At 40.8% G+C, this 18,423-nt stretch overlaps 1 protein-coding gene across 4 annotated transcripts in view; it reads right to left on the bottom strand.

Moving 5' to 3' along the window:
* Dclk1 (doublecortin like kinase 1) overlaps window positions 1-18,423 on the bottom strand; it is a 275,000-nt gene that overhangs the window by 23,159 nt on the left and 233,418 nt on the right. For all 4 annotated transcript variants that reach the window (XM_051176966.1, XM_051176965.1, XM_051176968.1 and 1 more), the window contains exons 12-15: window positions 10,833-10,966; window positions 7,735-7,812; window positions 7,307-7,403; window positions 4,235-4,315 (exon numbers count right to left, since the gene is read on the bottom strand). In XM_051176966.1, the coding sequence (XP_051032923.1) occupies window positions 4,235-4,315; window positions 7,307-7,403; window positions 7,735-7,812; window positions 10,833-10,966 (390 nt within the window). The remainder of the gene's footprint in view (window positions 1-4,234; window positions 4,316-7,306; window positions 7,404-7,734; window positions 7,813-10,832; window positions 10,967-18,423) is intronic.

Raw genomic sequence — 18,423 nt, 5'->3', positions numbered from 1 at the left:
TAGGACAGAGTCTCAAAGCTGCTCTGGTGTGGTAATCATCCAGGAGCCTTGAGAAGTCTCTACGTTCAGACACAGTGGCAGAGCAATGAAACCAGAGCCCTAAAGGGCAAAGCCTGTGGTGAGACCTGCATGAGCTCCTCTACTGAGCTTCATGCTCTGATACGCTTGTGCCTTAGTTTCTTCATCATGGGACTCAGGAAAATAATGAAGAACATGTAAACTTACAAAACTACGTGCCAGAGAGTATTGGGAAAATGACACAGGCTAAGGTGGATTAGCATTTTGAGAACAATTAAAACACACACACACACACACACACACACAGAGCAGTGCATAGTTTGAACATAATGCTCATTAGATCCTAATTATAAATAAGAGGTTTTGTTTTGGAAGTGCCTGGTTGTCCGAAATTTCCCCCAAGATGCACTATTTACCAAAAAAAAAAAAAAAAAAAAAAAAAAAAAAAAAAAAGCCTAATTTCAGGGAAAGTTTCTCATGTCTGATCATGATCAAGATATGCTATGGTCTGTTCCTGTTAGTCACACACCGTGCCTGCCTACATCCTGGGGCTCTACAAGAAAGGGTCTGTGAGGTGAGTGAACTTGACTGTGACAGTTCCTATTGGCATTTTGCATCCATAGATAGGACTGCTGTGCACCTCACTGAGGAGATGCTTGTGGCCAACAAACAGGATCATTTGGGGGCTGATGGGTTTCCTTCCTTAATACAGCTACCCTCATACCAAAACATATCACAATTATCATTGTGTCACTGTGTGACAACAGATGACATATTTGCTGGTTTTATCTAGATCAAATCCTATGTTCCCAGTAGTCTGAGCTTCAGACTGTTACCTTTAAGCATATGATCTGCTTTCCATCCTCCTAAGAGGTAGACAAATTGATTTTATCCCTCTCCCATTTTCTCTGGCAGGAATGAAGCCTGGGAGAGAAACAAACTTGCCTAAAATTACACAGGTGGGCGAGCTGCCATTCCTCTCTCACATAAGAGGTTTCATATAAAAAAATGCCTTTGTTCACGTGGCTCACTGGACCTACCTGATAAGCCATCCATCACCCATGACTCTTTCCAGGCCCCCCAAAAAAAAAAAAATGAAGAACAAGGTAGAGTTGTTGGTACCCAGAGTGTATTAAAAAGAAACATGGGCTTGCTTAAAGGATGCTCTGGGATGAAGGTTAAAATAAGTGACTTCTGCTGACTCTTTTTTTTTTTTTATTCTACTGCCTTTCTGCTCTACTTTCTGTTTCATATGAAATCACTTTTTCAGTTCCAAGTGGGCCAGGTGGAAGGTCATTGTATAAACAATACACAGAATCAGAACTAATGAGAGGGCAGGAAATGGTTTCTACAGACACCCAAAGGGTTTACGTAACTATTATTACTTTTAGTCCCCTCAGGGAAACGCTTTCCGTGGTGGCCAGATATAATCTGATTGCCAAATGCAAAATGTCTTGTTAAATTTATGTCCCTTTAAGTCTCTAATTCATTTATTTTGATGGTTTGGCCTTTTGTGTGCTGACCTTTACAAGGCTAAGCACTGGTTACCCAAGCTTACTGGTCAAATTTATTATTTGGAGGCAAAACAACAGTAACAACAACAACAACAAAAGAACAAAACAAAACAAACAAACAAACAAACAAAAAACCAAACCAACCAACCAAACAAACAAACAAAAAAACTCCAAAAAACAAAAACAAAAAAACTAAGCAGTTTCTAACTTAGTTGTTATAAAAGATAATTTCAATGAGAAGTTAACATTTTCTACACCAGATTTTAAAAAGGTTTCTCTAAAATCAGTATGTATTTCCCCCCCCCCATTTCAGGATGTCAAGTTTACTTTATCTTATTGTACACCTAGATGATATATTTGATTTTTAAAGTTTCTTGAGAATCTTAGAAAAAATTGAAAAGAAGCATAAATCCAAATGTCCAGAGGTTCAGAACTGTGGAATGGAATGGTCAGACATAGGGCATGTGTGAGAAACTGTGTATAAGACAGCTGAGGGGGACAGATGTAGTGCTGAAATATATGGGCTGCCCCCTACAGAGAATAAAACAGGAAGGCATCTTACTTTGTGTTTCTATCCTGGTTGGGAATATTATTAGTAGTGTGCTTTGTAATAAGATAAAAGAACTCTTGTTTCTAGCTGTGTCTAGAACCCCTCATATATACAGACCCATCCACAAGGTTGTCTTGCCATACATACCCATGACCTGCTAGAGCTGATCTCTGGTTACTCCTTCCAAGATCCCTAAGAGACTGAGCTCTCAAAGTTACCCCAGTCAAGCCCTCTATAGCCTTCTCCATAGAGGCTGCTGACCCAGTCCTGCTCACTGCCTACAGCTGTTCAGTTGGGTGAGACAAAGCTCTTGGAGGGCAAGTTGAAGAGACAGTGAAACTATGTTTCGGTATCTAAAACGGCTCTTGTCATCTCCTTTAGAAAGTAATGCTTCAAATTTTACTGTTAAGTCTGTGTGGTCACCTGCCTCAGTTTTTCCCAGCCTGACATACAATTTGATAAGTTGTGGGTCATGGATGTTAAATGAACCCACAAAGATCATTCTAGATCAATTACTTCCTGCAGCTGGCTTGTAGCTCTTCCCTCTCACACACCTGGAAGAAGGTGTGACCCCTGAGTTAGAACAACTAATCTCAAAGGGAATTGAGGTAATATTGCCATGATGTCAGTGTCCATATGGCACTCTTCTATATTTCCAGGGTCTTCACTTACTACAAGGGCAGACATAGTGTGGTACTCTGGAATCTCCAGACTTTCATCTTGAAGCATGGGATGCTTGGCTGAAAATTCTGCCTCAACTCCAAGTGTGGCTACTTTAGGAAAATCATTCCTTATGGCATCAGTCTTCTTGTTGTAAAGTGGGTACAATAATACCCACACTGACTGTCTTGTAGGCTTGTTATCAGGCTCAAACAAGATGCAATTGCAACTTTTCTAGTTTAGAGTAAAAGATAATTTTGGCTTAGCATCCTGATGTACACACAATGGTTAGTGGAATTTGGGGTGAGTATTTGTGAGTGGGAGCTGCCTTGCCTCACTGTTCCAAGAATGAGGAGCTGAGTACCTTCACACATCACACAACATTTGAGAGACTGACTCACATCTCTACATGCTCATATTCGTTAACATTCTTCTGTTATAGAAAGATAACTTCACCATGGTGTTTGATTACATCCGGACATGGGAAGTATTGGACTGCTGGACCATGACCACCAGCTTCCCTAGCATCATCAGGAAGGTCCTGCATGCACTTCCCATTTGAGCTTTGTTCTCCATCACTATTTTAGAAGGAAGCCACATGATCGACAGGGATATTTTCCTTTGTCTTCAACCCAGAGCTTCATCTAGCAGAACAGTGGGGAGGCTGGCTGTGTCAGTGAGCTAGTGATCCTGTGAGTGTCCTGCTGTTTCTACGCACAAATCTGTAGCTACGCTGGTGTCAAAACACATTCAACCTAATTATGAAGCCTCTCTGTCAGTGGGGGCTGTATGGTAACTGGGGTAGAAAGTTATCAAGTGGTGGCAACAGAAGTGATTAATTAACTTATACAGAGTGCCCAAAACAGTTCCACAGACTCTGGAATTTATGCCCTTTATGACTATTAATCATTATTACTGATTAGAATTGTCTAATCATTGTAGAGATATACAGGGCTGAAAATTAGTGATTGTTCTAGAGGACAGATACACTGCTAAAGCACTACTAGTAGATCTCAAAGGACTGCTATAAGCAACCACTCCAGAGCTTGGGAACACAGAGCCTCAAAGCTGGCACATCAGGTATTTTGAGCACACTCAGGCTTGAGCGATGCTAAGCTGAACTTGCAGGTGCAGGCAGAAACCCTTGGGTTGCTTGTATTCTGGTATGGAGACTGACTGAGAATATCTGTGCTCTCTTAGTGGCAGTTATCCAGCCCTGATCTCACCACAGAGAGCTGCTATGAGGCAGGAGGACCAGGACCACACCCACATCAACCTCCCTGTTGGAAGGCAGTTCTTCGGGATGCAAGTAAGAGGGGCACATCAGAAGCCTGCATGGAATAAATGTGTTATCTTGTAACTAGCCTGGCACACTTGGAGTGGGGAACCAAGCCAAACGCACTTCAAGAAAGAGGCAGTACCATTAGGAAATCTGTAAATATATTTTTTCAAGCAATGCTGGCAGTGACTACTGAGAAAGAAAGTTACTTACATTAACCCAGGGATGCTCAAGGACCTGCAAGGCTGAAAATCTCTGGTCCACGTTAACCAGCAGCATCATGTTGATGAGCTCCTGTGAAGGGGAATATTAGAACTCCATTTATACAACCCAGGAGGGGAAAGCTAGGGGTTTGCAAATTCAGGACTACAATCTCAGCTTGGAAAAGCATTTCAAAAAGCTCACAATCTAAATCATGTCACTCCACTTACCCACAACTAGCTGGATCCCACCTTCAAATGTTAAAGAGACTGTAAACTTTTGGAACACAAATATACAGCTTAGTTGATAGCAGAAGAAAATGAAATTAATATTCACATAAATTACATAAAAACTTGTACAAGCAAAAGAATTGCTCATGTTAAATAATAAGTGATCCACCTTTCTTACTTGTATAGAAGTCACATTAAAAATAAAGAGCTACTTTGGGGCTGGAGAGATAGTTCAATTGTTAAGATCATTGACTGCTCTTCCAGAGGGTTCAAGTTCAGTACCCTCATGGTGGCTCAGGACTTGTAACTCCAGTTCCAGGGGATAAGACATCCCATCCTGTCCTCTATATGTACTGTATTCATGAGACAAATGTGCACATATGTAGGCAAAACAGTCATATGCATGAAATAAAAATAAAGTCTTTAAAAAAATTAACTTAGCTGGGCGTTGGTAGCAACTCCTTTAGTCCCAGCACTCAGGAGGCAGAGGCAGGCAGATTTCTATGAGTTCAAGGACAGCTTGGTCTACAGAGCTAATTCCAAGACAGGTTCCAAAACAATAGAGAGAAATTAAATTTCTGTTATGACAGGGAAAAATGGGTCCTCACTCTAATTTCCAGGCAGCATATTTAGGATTAAAGAAAACGAATGAGGGATGGATTGTCACAAGCTAGTTGATAAAGTAAGCAAACTATTTTCTGGAGATACAGCTTTGGGGGATACAACAACTTTGTCCGGCATCTGTCCATTTTGGATTATGAATGGATAGATACATGCTAGCCAGTTCTTTATGGATTATATGGGATTCCTACTGATATAGGTTTATGCCTTCAGTTTCTTCATCTGTCTTCTAACTTGCACAATTATTTATTAAAGCAGTGGGTGTGTATCTGGTACCTTTCTCTGGGTACTGTACAGGGATGAGAGTCAGTCAGTGATGCTAAGCTCTCAGGTTATACCATTGCTGGCTCAGGAGTTGAATGCATTCCTGAAGGGCTATGTTGAGGTGTTGCTACATCTCTAAATCTCTGCACTTGGGGGTTAGAGTCAGGAGTGTTCAAGACTGAGCCCAATCTGGGCTACATAGTGAGACTATATTTATAGGGGAGAATGCCTTTGCCTGTCCCCAGATCCATCACCATGGGGGTGTTCTTTACACTTCTCTCAACTCCTGATGTTTCCCAAAGGTGGACATGGTGAAGAAGATGAGAGGTCTGTGTCCAGCAAGCATCATTTTGTGTACACAGAGCTCCTGTCTGAGCAGAAGAGTTTTAAATTGGACTCTGATTCAGGAGAGAGAGAAAAAGTCATATGCACTGAATGACCAGAAAATGACCAAGACCTCAACATTGAATTTTGGAGAACTTAAGTCAGCATTCCCGCACTCAAAATGACTTCTGAGTTTTGGATTTTTGTCTAAATTTTGTGATAATTCACATAATGGCATCTTGAGGATGAAGCACAAATCAAAACATAAAATTTAATTGTTTCATATGCACTTTATATAAATAGTCTGAAAAATACCTTTCCATGGTATTTTTTAGCATGCCTGTATTTAATTCCAGTCTGTCACAGGTGCAGAATTTTCCATTTGGGATGACAAGTGTTGTCACTCAAATTTCAGATTTTATTGCATTTTGGATTACAGGGGTTTCAAATTAGGACTGTTTAATGTATAGACATTGAAAGAGATGAAAATATCCTCTCCCTGAAGTCTATGGATATACCAGCTAAAATTATTTGTTTTCTTAGATGCAGATATATTTTTTTAAAAAAAATATGTTAAATACTCATGAAGTTACCACTTTGCTCACATTCCACATCCATCTCCATGCCATCCCTACCATCCATCAGAGGAGCTGATCTTGATTCAGCAGGATAAAGAAACATGAGTTCCATCCTTCCTGCCTCTGAGCCCCAGTCATCTGATAAGGTCAGACTTGAATGATGGCATCTCCACAATGTCATTTTTGGATCATTTCAACAGAGGCTGAGGCTGAGTTCTCTTCCCTCTGATTGATTAGTTACTCAATTCACTTATTTATATATTTCTCATTTATTGCATTCATAGGATCACTGGTTGTGTACTGGTCATGATGTAGGAATTGATGATACGACAGTGAACTAAATGGGCAAAATTCAGAGGCTAGAGGGACAGCCCCGTGGTTAAAAGCACTTACTGCTCTTACAGAGGACCTGAGTTCGGTTCCCAGCACTCCCATCAGGTGGTTAGAAACCACCTGCTACTCTCTTCCCAGGAAAACACCCAAATGCATGGAAAAGATTTTAAAAATTGAACGAAATTTTTAAACTTCACAGAATTAGCATTCTAGTGGGAGAGTCTGAAAATTAATTGCATAAATAGGATTAGATCTCTTACCTACATAGTTTATGTAGGTAATATATGTTTTAAGTAGGTAGATATAGGTGAATGGTTATATTCCAGAAAGGATGGACATGAGAGTTTGGTAATATACATTGTACATAAAACAATAAAACAGAGGAGTAGGACAAGGCAAGGAGGAAGATATAAGGTGAGTCAGGAAAAAGTTAAGAGCCACAGCAGGCACCAGAGGCCAGGAGTGGCTTCCCTGAGAGGAACCATGCAGGGAAAACAGCGATACTGTGATGGAGTGAGACTTCAGTGACAACAAGGCGGTGGTCCCTGGACAAGCAGGTTTGGGGACCACTGAGCCCCGATGCCTGTGCAACCTTGGAAAACCCAGTTATTCTATGTAAAGTGTGTCCCGGAGTCCCATTTTTATCTTTCGTCTGTTCATACATGCTGATTTAGAGTCAACACTTCCATTAAAGCACCAGGCTCCAGGGAACAGGCCAGTGATGGACCCCCTACCTTAGCAGAATCTGACACGTTGTCCCAGTACGGAGGTGGGAAGTCCACTTGGCCCATCAGGATCTGATCAAAAAGCACCTCTTGGTCATCACCACTTCTGTGTAGACAACAAGACAAAGCAGAGCTCAATGCCAGCTTGCCACACGCCCCTTAAATGTGCAAAGTATACATTTTTTTTAAGCCACTGAAAATGTCAGTATGCAATTGTTTTGGTAAGTTGACAAAGAATGAGGTTAAAGACCACGTGAGGAAGATTTATGGAAAGCAAGCAAATTAGCATGCACCATGGGAAAAAAATGGGAATTGCAAGTGGGGCTCTTATTATATTCCCTGCTGCTACAGGCTCCTTTGTGTGCGAAGGACGAATGGATCATTCAGAGAACAGAGAAATGATTTGTTAGTGCTGAATAAAAGATTGCTGCCCATACCCACGGAACGGAGGGAAACCGCACAGCAGGATATACGTGATCACACCAGCTGCCCAGATGTCCACCTTGAGGCCATATCTGAAAAAAGAAATTATGTCGGAGTTAGCAAAGTTAGCTAGGACAAATTGTGCAGCCACAAATCACTACTCTTCCACTGCCAGCCCGAGGAGACCAATCAAAGTTGTAAAAATCTGACAACAAAACTAAAACTCATTACCCCTAAAAGAGAGTTCTTTCATAGTACTGGAAGGTGCTATGCAAGCTGCCAAGGGAGGGAAGCAACCAACAGTCCTACTTGGCTGCGGTGCCTACGAACCACAACAATGACCGACTTGTCAAGACAGCTCTAAGGATGCAGTGGCGGCACTCCTCTCAGTGGTAACCAACAGCGGCTTTATTAGACTTAAGGCTTCATCAACAGGATGGAAATCACATCAGACACCCAGGAAGAGTGTGTACAGTACAGTACAGTTCGTGGATGCATTCTAATTATTTAGTCTTATATCCGCCTCTCCTCAAAGAAGTTTCTCTCTGCTGCCGAAATAGACCATTGCAGAAAATCGCATCCAGTCAACTGCTTGTGGAGAGACCAGACCTAATGGATGCTTGCACAAATCATGCACCCAAGGCACAGAGAACATCGTGGAAGGAGGGGCAGGAAGATTGTAAGTGCCAGAGGTTCAAGAAATCTGGTGTGCAATTATGTGTCCTAGATTTTGAATTGTCCTAGATTTTGATTGGGAAGCTTCAACAGAATGGAAGTTTATAGTTGTCCAAACAAGGCCCGAATAACGGCAGCACCAGTGGACATGCTAATGGGGAGGAGGCAGATCTTAGGGTCTCCAACCCTAGACAAGCAACCAAGGAATGCTGAAATCTGAGGAGAATTATCTTCCCTAGGGATGAGCATCCTAGCTAGTTATCTGATGCAAGTGGTCATCCCTGAAATCATATACATACAAGTAACAATAAACTGACCCATCAGAGGTTGTACTTGAGTATGAATGCACATATATAAGTAATAGTAACAAAAAAAGGAGGCTATGAATTACAGAGTGTATGTGGGAATGTGAGGGTCTGGAAGGAAGGGGAATATGATATAATTATATTTTAACTTTAAAAAGGAAGAAGGGAAACAAAACAGTACTGGAGAGATGGCTCAGCAGTTAAGAGCAGTGGTTGCTTTGCAGAAGACATGGATTCTGTTCCCTGCACCCACATGGCAGCTTACATATGCAACTTCAGTTCCAGAGACTTGATGCCCTCTTCTGGCCTACATGGGCACTTCATGCATGTGGCAGATAGACATACATGCAGGCAAAACATTTGTAAACATAAAATAAATAAAAACAAATATTTAAAAAAACATAAATTGAAAAGCCTGAGACTCATGAGTATACACACACACACACACACACACACACACACACACACACACATACACACATGTGCACGCACACACACATATCAAATATTACAAGCCTGGGCTGATGTGTTTGCTGTGGATATATTAATTTTTAGATGAGGCTGTATCTAAATGCTCTCGATTTAGAAGCAGCAATTAAAGATTTTTTTTTAAGTTTCTAAGTATGATATACATTATCTTATTTCTTCCTGCTCAAACACTAGACTGGACAAGATACATATTGCCTATTTCATAGAAGATAAAATGGGTGTAGTGGGTGAGTGATTTTGCTCATGGTCACACTATTTGTCAGCAACAGAACTGGGTCCCACCCAAGCACTCCACCAAATCCTCTTTGTCCCAGTGCACACAGCCTTCACCAAGGTATGTCCTGGCCAGAAAACTGCTTGGTAGAGGCAGTATTACCAAGGAGTGGCAGCTGAGGTACTTGTGTGAGCTTTCAAATCACTCAAATGTGGCTAACAAAATAGTCCCCAGGACTGAGGAGCCGGCTCAGTAGGTCAAACAGGTTTCCTCAAAGGCTGATGGACCTGAGTTTGATTCCCTTGACCTGGGTGGTAGAAAAAGGACCCACTCCTGAAAGGTATCCTCTGACCTCCACCATGCCTTCATCAAATAAAAAATGAATAAGGAGCCCTGAGGATTTCCCCACCAGGCTTACCTGCTTGTGTGTTCTGTCTTTTGGGTGACTACCTCAGTATAAGTTTAAGTCATGAGTATAAAGAATACTTGAGGCTGGGAGGGTAGCTCAGGGGGAGAATGCTTATGTATGTAAGGCTGAGGCCCAGGATTCACATCTTTGTAGGAGAAAACAAACAAATAAACAAAAGTAAGAAAAAGAGGGTTGCTTTCCTGTTTTCATACACCACTCTTTCCATTCTTTTGGTGGAAGGATAGCATTTCAGATCTCTGGCTGTGGCTCTTAGTAACAGAATTAAAACCAAACCAAACTAAACCAAAATAAAACAAAAATTCTGATAGAGCCTGTATTTTAAGTCACCCTGAGTTCAACCCTCAATTCGGCCACTAGGAAGTCATATGATTACATGACACCTAGTCCATTGTATGAGAAAAAAATCTCAACATGTTCACCCGGGAAATGAGAGGAGCACTGTGTACCACCAAAGTGAGAATTAAGTAGAGTTTAAGACTTAGCACATAGTAGGTCTGTAAGGAACAAGTTACTTCGCTCTCAACCTGCGGCAGAGACTGACATGCATTCCATTCCATACAGACACCAGCAGGTAGCCAAGGGTCCTCAGAGGCCCGAGACGTTTGCTTTCCTTAGAGAAGTGATAGCTCTCTAAGATCACTAAAATGGGGCCAGGGCATAAAGCTAGGTGCGAAATATGACCAGAGGGGAGTTTATAAGTGGATAAAGGAGTGTTTCGTTCTTTTCTATTTAAAAGCGATTTAATTACTATTGCTATGTGTTTCTCCACTCATCTGGACATTTGTTAAATTTTTAAATGGTTAATAGCTGTTTTACTTTTAGCAGAGAACAAATGCAAGCTTTAAACAAGATGACAGTCACTGGCAACTTGATTGGGAAGACAAAGAAAAAATGGCTTGAACAGGGAGGGGGAGGGGGAAGGGAGGGAAAGAGAGAATTGATGGCTAATTCTGTCCAAGTGTGACAGCTCTTTAATGGTTCTCATGCCTCTGCACTCACCCAGTCTCTGCAATGATTTCCGGAGCCACATATGTTGGGGTGCCACAGACTGTGTACAGGGGGCCGTCGACAATAGTGGCCAGACCAAAGTCACCCAACTTGAGTGACTTACTGCCATCCTGGTGCTCATACACCTAAAGAAAAAGTTAAGAAGCGTAAATGTCTTAACGTCAAGAGCATTGTGGTAACTTCATGTAAATGATGCAAAAACCCAGGCAATTATACTTGTGAAGTGAGGATAAGGGCTTCAGGTTGTTTTGTATATGTCCAATATATCCATTAAAAATACATTTGAGTTCAAAGTCTGAAATAACATAGCACTGGCATTCCTACTCTGGGAAGCAATTATGAAGATTTCTCCCTTTGCTTATCTGAATGTGATGCTTTCCACAGAAGGAATACCAGAAAATCTCTACCTTTGAATTTACCATTCATGAAAAGTCACTTCACTTCCGCATGCCACCCTTCAGGAACAGAACGAAACATCTACACAGATATTAAAATACTTTATTTTCAATGCCCCACATTTGCAGCAAGATCTATTTATATTTTTATTAATAATTGAAGAGCATGTTAACATTTCATTTCACCTGTGGCAATTTGGAAAGATTTATGGGGTGTAGCGTCAGCACTTGGCCCAGCTTCCCTTATTAGGGCAGTAAGTCTTTCTCTGAACAAATCAAAACAAGCAGCAACCTCTTGCCTCTTACGCAAATATGTAAACCCCTTAATGTTAGCCCAAGATCAAACCAAAGAGACATTTTTTTTAAAGCAGCTCAAACAACTTCATTGATTACAAAGGATAAAAGGGCATGCAGAATTCTAACTCACTGCCTTCTCCTTGACTCAGTAAGATGGAGAAAGCCACAAGTCAACCCTGTTTCCAGATTGGAAGAGCAATCTTCAAGAGAGCCTCCAAAGAAATGGTCAAGTTTTCTACAATCATCAGAGTGATTTATCCGGCATATTCGGGCTTGTATATCCCTGCTATCACTTGCTGAAGCTGTCACTTGCTGAAGCTGAGCGGGCCTCCTGCACAGCAAGACACGTCTGTCTCCATGTACTGGGGCCACCACCACTGTGTACTTGCTGCCTCTGACTGCCTTTGCAGTCACTGGGGCAGATGTTTGGCCAGCCCGGCTGCAGCGTCAGAGATGACCAATTGGAGCCAACTGTTTAGGCAGAGGCAGATCTACTTCTCTGGGGAGACTGTCTTTTCTACATCTTATCCACATTAATAATGGGGACGCTTTGTCTCTAGGGTTCTGGATCCTGATCAAGTTTGGGCTGTCGTGGGGTAGACATCCAAAGAGTTAGGCAATCACCTGCAGTTTGGCTGCTAGGGCAAAGACAGCCACGTGTCCAATTGTCCTCTGGGGTGGGTACTATCTTCTCTAGTTAATGAAGCATCTGTGCGGGTTTAAGTTAGCACTTGGAGGCACCAGATCTATGAAACACTATAGTGTCTCCAGCCCAAATGTTATTGTGCTAGCAGTTCTGGTCATCCAAACAATAAGCAAATGTTTTCCATGAAAGGAAACCTGAGATGGGAACATAGAGATTGGCTGTCTAGTTCATTTCCCGTATGGGCCAGAGCTGTTTACCTCCTGAATTCCATTTTGGTATCAATAACTTTTCTAAATTGCACAATGCCCTCTTGCTTTGATGTTGTGTGGGGTCCAAGCATTCACGATGTGTACTTTGTAAAGCTGAGCAGATTATGATATATTCAACCCCATTTATACAGGAAGCTTCCCACCCCTAAACACAGTATCTGTATCACCTAGCTTTATTCAAAAGTTTGATGAAACCAGATGTTGAAGGGCCCAGTCATCAGAGGCCTGTGTGGTTCTGAATAGGACTCTGTAATTTCCTCACAGGAGGAGGGTTACTCATGATTGCCATTTTAATAAGAATTCTGTCTAACTGCATACACATTATATTTAATATACATGAGCAATATAGTTGAAACTAAGGAAAAATGTAAGGACTAGGGTTCAACACCCAGCACTGAAAAAGCCATCCAGCAAAAGGAAATAAAACACAAAAATGCTACATAAAATAATGGAGGTATCCTTTAAAATATTAATACTTCCACAAACTGCACAACATTTAAATATGTTGAAGCTATAATTTTATATTCCTTTTTATTTCTTTAATCACATACATGTGCAATCCCCTACTGCTTTTTCTAATATTTGAAAACTATGCAGTTTTCATGAGTATAAGAGACTCAAGTTATACCCAGGCAGAACAGACAAAAAGAGCTTGGAGACAAAGGCCAATTCCATGTAATTGAAAACATTTCTAGACACGAGTCCTATACAAATGCTTCAACAGAATGTTTTTTGCAGGTGAATGGATGCCTGTCCAGGCAGGGCAGGAAACCAGGTTCCTCTGAGGTTTTCCCTCTGTCACCACTGTGGGAGAAGCATGGAGAAGAGTGTACTCTGGGTTTGTTCTCTTCCAATGGGAGCGCCCCTTCTTTTGTGGCACACAGAGCTTTCACGCAAATGGGGCTCATTAGGAGTGCTGGCTGCAACCAGAAAACATTAATTTGTTGTTGTCTTGTTTTGTTTTTTGGAAACACATTTTCTTTGTGTAGCCCTGGCTGTCCTGGAACTTGCTCTGTAGACCAGCCTGGCCTACGAACTCACAGAGATCTGCCTGCCTCTGCTTCCCGAATGCTGGGATTAAAGGCGTGAGCCACCACCACCCAGCTGGACATTGACTCTTATCTATCACTCCATCTACTGTTGACAGACTTGTGAACCAGTGAGGCCACTTGCAAATGTAATTAAGACATTATTGGTTTTTTTTTTTTTTTTTAAATCACAGCTTGCTCAATTTGTTTGTACTGTATGCATGCGTTCATGTACAACACACACTCCCCAAACTATCTCTAGACAATATTTCCAGTACAACCCTAAATTCACTGAGTCAAATTTTTAATTAAAAGTTCAAAAGCATGAAGGTTTCTCACTAATTCCCAATTAAGATGCTAAGTCTCAGGGTGGAAGAAACTGCTCAGCCAATAAAAGCACTTTCTGTTTTTCCAGACGACCCAAGTTCAGTTCCCAGCACCCATATCTTGTAGTTCACAACTGCCCATAACTCTAGCTCCAGGGCGTCTGACACCCTCTTTTGGTTACCGTAGGCATTGTACTCATATAAACACACATACTTAAACATAAACATTTAAAGTTTCCCCTCAATCTTCACAAAATAACATATAAATTTACTAAAGAAATGGCAAGTCTCAGAATAAATTCTGAATTTTTTTGGGGGGGGCAGCTTTTTATATCGTGACCTTTTCAGAAAGGGTGTTAGCAGGCTGCTAGTACAGACCCTGACAGCCTAACCTACTGAGCTGGGCTCTGGTGGAGGGGGACCGATTTTTGCCACAACTGTATGTTAAAGCCTCTATAAAACATGACCCACACGTTTAGCGGGAGCACATTAATTGACAGTCAAAGAGTTCACAACATGAGGTATAATTTAACATTCATCCCAGGCCCCTTAAATACTATAGCTGTTCCCCCACATTTTAAACACCGAGGGGCCATTAAAAAGATGGGGATTAGTGCAAATTACCCAGCATGTAGTGCTCTCACTGTTTTAACTAAGCAATAAAACTGTGTAATTGTACAACACTAATTGAATGCAGCTACACGTAATTGTGGGCTGCCATATGTATCCTATTACCATAAAGACTGTCAGTGTATTGTAAGCTACCCTTGTGATCATTGCAGATGGCTATAGTCAGAGAAGTAGTTCTCTTGGGTTTATTATATGGCCATAAAGACATCTTATGATTTGACAGACTAAATGTGTCAAATGACAACAATTATGGGAAAGGTTTCAATTAGAAGCTGAGGGCACACCCTACTGTAGTGTATCAATAAACTGAAATTTCATCATATAGATTAGGGGGATGTTGGTATTTATTTTTAAAAGTGGTTTTATTTTTGTGTCTTTGTAGGTTATCTGGAGTTTCTTGTCAGCCATAACTTGTTGAATAGTAGGTATTTGGGCATCTGCTGGCTTCCCTTGGATGGGAAGCTAAAGCCATTTGGAACAGTTTTTTGGAAAAAAATTAATATATACTCATAAAACTGCAGCAGTGACCATAAAATATAAAAAACTCACAGATAACCTGAGTCGGGTCAAGTGGTTTCTGAGATTTGTCCTATGGGGGAGGAAAGGCTGACTGATAAAACAGATGTGTTAGAACCACACAGCTCTCAGAATTGCCACAAATTCAAGGCTAGTCCTGCTGGAACAATAGCCAGTGAATGTTAGTAATCACGGAAATAGTTTCGCAGAGACACTCAGTAGGAACTAACAATGACTTACCAAATCGACTTGACAAAGTGGCGTGAAATGGGCAAAGCTGTGGGAAGGGGTCAGTTTTCCTTTAAAAAGAGGCTGATTTCCCTGAAGCCTGGCATATGGCCCTCACAGAGCTCCTTAAGACATGTTTGATCTAAGTCTTTAACCCTCAAGAAGCAAAGGAGAGCAACACTTCAGTGGGGAATTGTTTTGCAAAATGTGCTTTATGACCATAGCACCTTAAGTTAGACTTCTTGGGGAAAAAAAAACCCCTAATATGAATAAAAAACCATTTCTGTTCCCACACGTCAAATATTTCAGAAACCACGAGTTAAATAAAAACAATGAGGTTGATAAGAATTTGATACATGCCAGAAATGAATATGCAACGGGAGAGGTTGCCATAGTAAGAGAAATAAAATCTCTTGTCCAAGTGCTGCACTGGTGATATCCGGGAAGAAAAGGACAGGAATGGAAACCTCAGGAAACCCGATTCTCACTCCCAATGTAAAATCATCATGAAGTTATCTAACACAGGGTTGATGCAGCTGCAGGGGCACATTCCAGATCCTGTTAGGAATACGATCCTAGGATTTTTGCCCAAACCAAGGGAACTTAATATCACAGTGATTATAAAAAAAATTCATTAGATTTTAGTCATACAATTAGTAGCTCATATATCACTGTAGGAAAAATATTAGGGAAGTTAGATCACTATAAATGAAAAGGAACTGACCGTGTAGATTCTTTATACTATGGGTTGTGGACTTGCAGAACTTTCCTTGCTCTTCTTCTACTTCTCATGTGTGATGCCTAAGGATTGGGTAGAAATCCGCTGGTGACATTCTGTCCGTGGTCTGTATGTAGACTGGCCCTAATTGTAATCGTTGTCTGTACCGATGCTAATAATCCCACCTCTAAATGGATTTATTTGGGGATTGACAGTCTTGGGTGGAAACTAAGTGGTGTCAGAATACAAACAGACCCTGACCTTGGGTGAGCTACCCATTGACTACAATGACAAGAGCTGGGGCACACATGTTATTCCATAGGCATCATGAAATTGCAAGAGCATTTGGGCAGAGGGCTTTGAGAGTTTCTTATTAACAGAAGCAGATTCTCAGAGAAACTACCTTTATCTGTGGATATCTGTCTGTCTGTCTGTCTATCTATCTATCGATTTATCTATATCATCTATCTCTTCCTATGGCATCAGGGAATATACTTTTTAAAATTTGAAGTCAATCTGGTTTTTTTTCTATATTATAAAACATTTCATCTACTTATGTTTTTGCCAGTAATGACTAAATTTTTGAGGTGTATGTAGATTTTATTTATTTATTTATTTTTAGGACCCCTAAAAGAAACAGTAGTTGTGATGGATGAGTTGCATTGTTGTATTGTCAGGGGATTTTACCATGTGTTGGTCACCCCTAAAAACTTTGTTAATTACAGTTTAGGTTGTTTTCCTTTTTTAACTTTTTTATTATTTGACAATTTCATACATGTATATGATGTGTTTTGATCAAACATGCCTCCCATTTTCTCTCCTTCAAATTCTTCCCCTACACAGCATCCACTTTCCCCTGCCAACTTCATATGTTTCTTTTCTGAAAACCTACTGCATTCACTTTGTGTGTGTGGGTGCTGGTCAATCTACTGCACCGTTTAGCTTCTTAGGGCTGGCATCATTGAATAAAACTGACTTTCCCTGCACCAGCGGTCATCCACTGTTCCTCTGGTGTGAATGAGATTTCATGAGCCTCTCCTCATGTATGCTGGGATTTTTGGCTGGCATGATGAGGTGCAGGTCTTGTGTATGCAGACCCAGCCACCTTGTGTCCTGTGTGCAATGGCTCTGCTGTGTTCAATGAATAGCATTTTTTGTGTTTAAAACGGTCCTTTAGGCATCATCTGTTTTGTTTGGCGCATGCATACTGGTCTCATGCAGGAGTGAGGCTGTACAATCCCTACCCTCAGAGAGGCTAATATGGGAGCTTTTTGTAGCTGAGGAGTTGAGACGTGGCCCGAGTCCCTCTGTCCTCCATTCTTTAAGGAAGCACTGCTCACTCCATGATTCCCCATCCCCTCTATCACCCTTTTGTCATTCATCCATTTGATTATTAGGTTCCGGGTTTGATAACAAGTAAAGCAAATAAGCACATGAATGACATGGAGGAAAAATGTTAAAGTTGATACAAGAGTCAATTTCTAAATTCTGTTTTTACTGGGTCATTTGTCAGTTCTCCCCTAAAGTGTAGCAGAACACACTGCATGGGGGGGTCATGTTTTCCGATTAAAATACTTTGACCTTATCAAAGACAGATCAATCATTTACATGATCAGTGCTGATCTTAAAAGCTATGCTACATTTTAGTATTTGTGCTATTAGAGTTAAAAGTAAAACATACCCAGAATTCTGTATACCCAATTACATTACGTAAAATGAAATCTGTATGTGACATTTATAAAAGTCACTACAAAATTCTCAATCAAACATTTAACTAGCAAAGGACTTGTTAACAATGTAACAATTCAGAAGGATTTAGGGGTCCTTTAATGAAAGGAAAAAGCAGAGTGTGGAATGAGGGATTTGTATGTATTTGCTAAGTTTCCTTGTAGGCCGTAAATACACTTAAAATTTTTACACTAACTTTACTGCAACACCTTTCTATGATAATCTGTAGGTCTATGTTTGGCCACAGAACAGAAAAAAAATTACACATGGGTGAATAGTAAAAATTTAAAAGCAATGACAATAAAAGATGAAAGGAGGCGTTTTCCTATGTACGATGTTACTGTGAGGCTGCTTCACTTTCTTGCCACAATAAAAGGGAGATAAAATAGGAAAGCACCTGACAGAAAATCCACCCTGTGAAGGAGATTTGGAGGAATTAGAGAGCTTGTTCAAGGTCACAAAACAGCACTGGCTGCAGCTCCTATGAACTCTGAGCATGTCAAGATGTGGCCCCGTGATGGGTGCTTTCTCTTCCCATGGAGAGCTCACCAGCATTTGGAACCAAGAGGGACCTCATGTGCAATTAGAAATGTCATCTTCATTCCTCTAAATGTGCTCTGCTTTTTATTTACTCTGTGATAGATTTATTCAAAAAAATATGCACCAACTCCATCTCCCCACAGTAAGAAACTACTACAAGGGAGAAGCGAATCTATTTGTTTTTCATGTAGATATTTTTAAAAATTATGAGTTTCTTTAAATATTTCTAATCAAAGCAGAAAAGAGGGAGAAAAAAGAAGA

The sequence above is a fragment of the Phodopus roborovskii genome, unplaced genomic scaffold (genome assembly GCF_943737965.1).
Source record: "Phodopus roborovskii unplaced genomic scaffold, PHOROB, whole genome shotgun sequence".
Lineage (NCBI taxonomy): Eukaryota > Metazoa > Chordata > Mammalia > Rodentia > Cricetidae > Phodopus > Phodopus roborovskii.
This window is presented reverse-complemented; position numbering and strand designations above follow the sequence as displayed.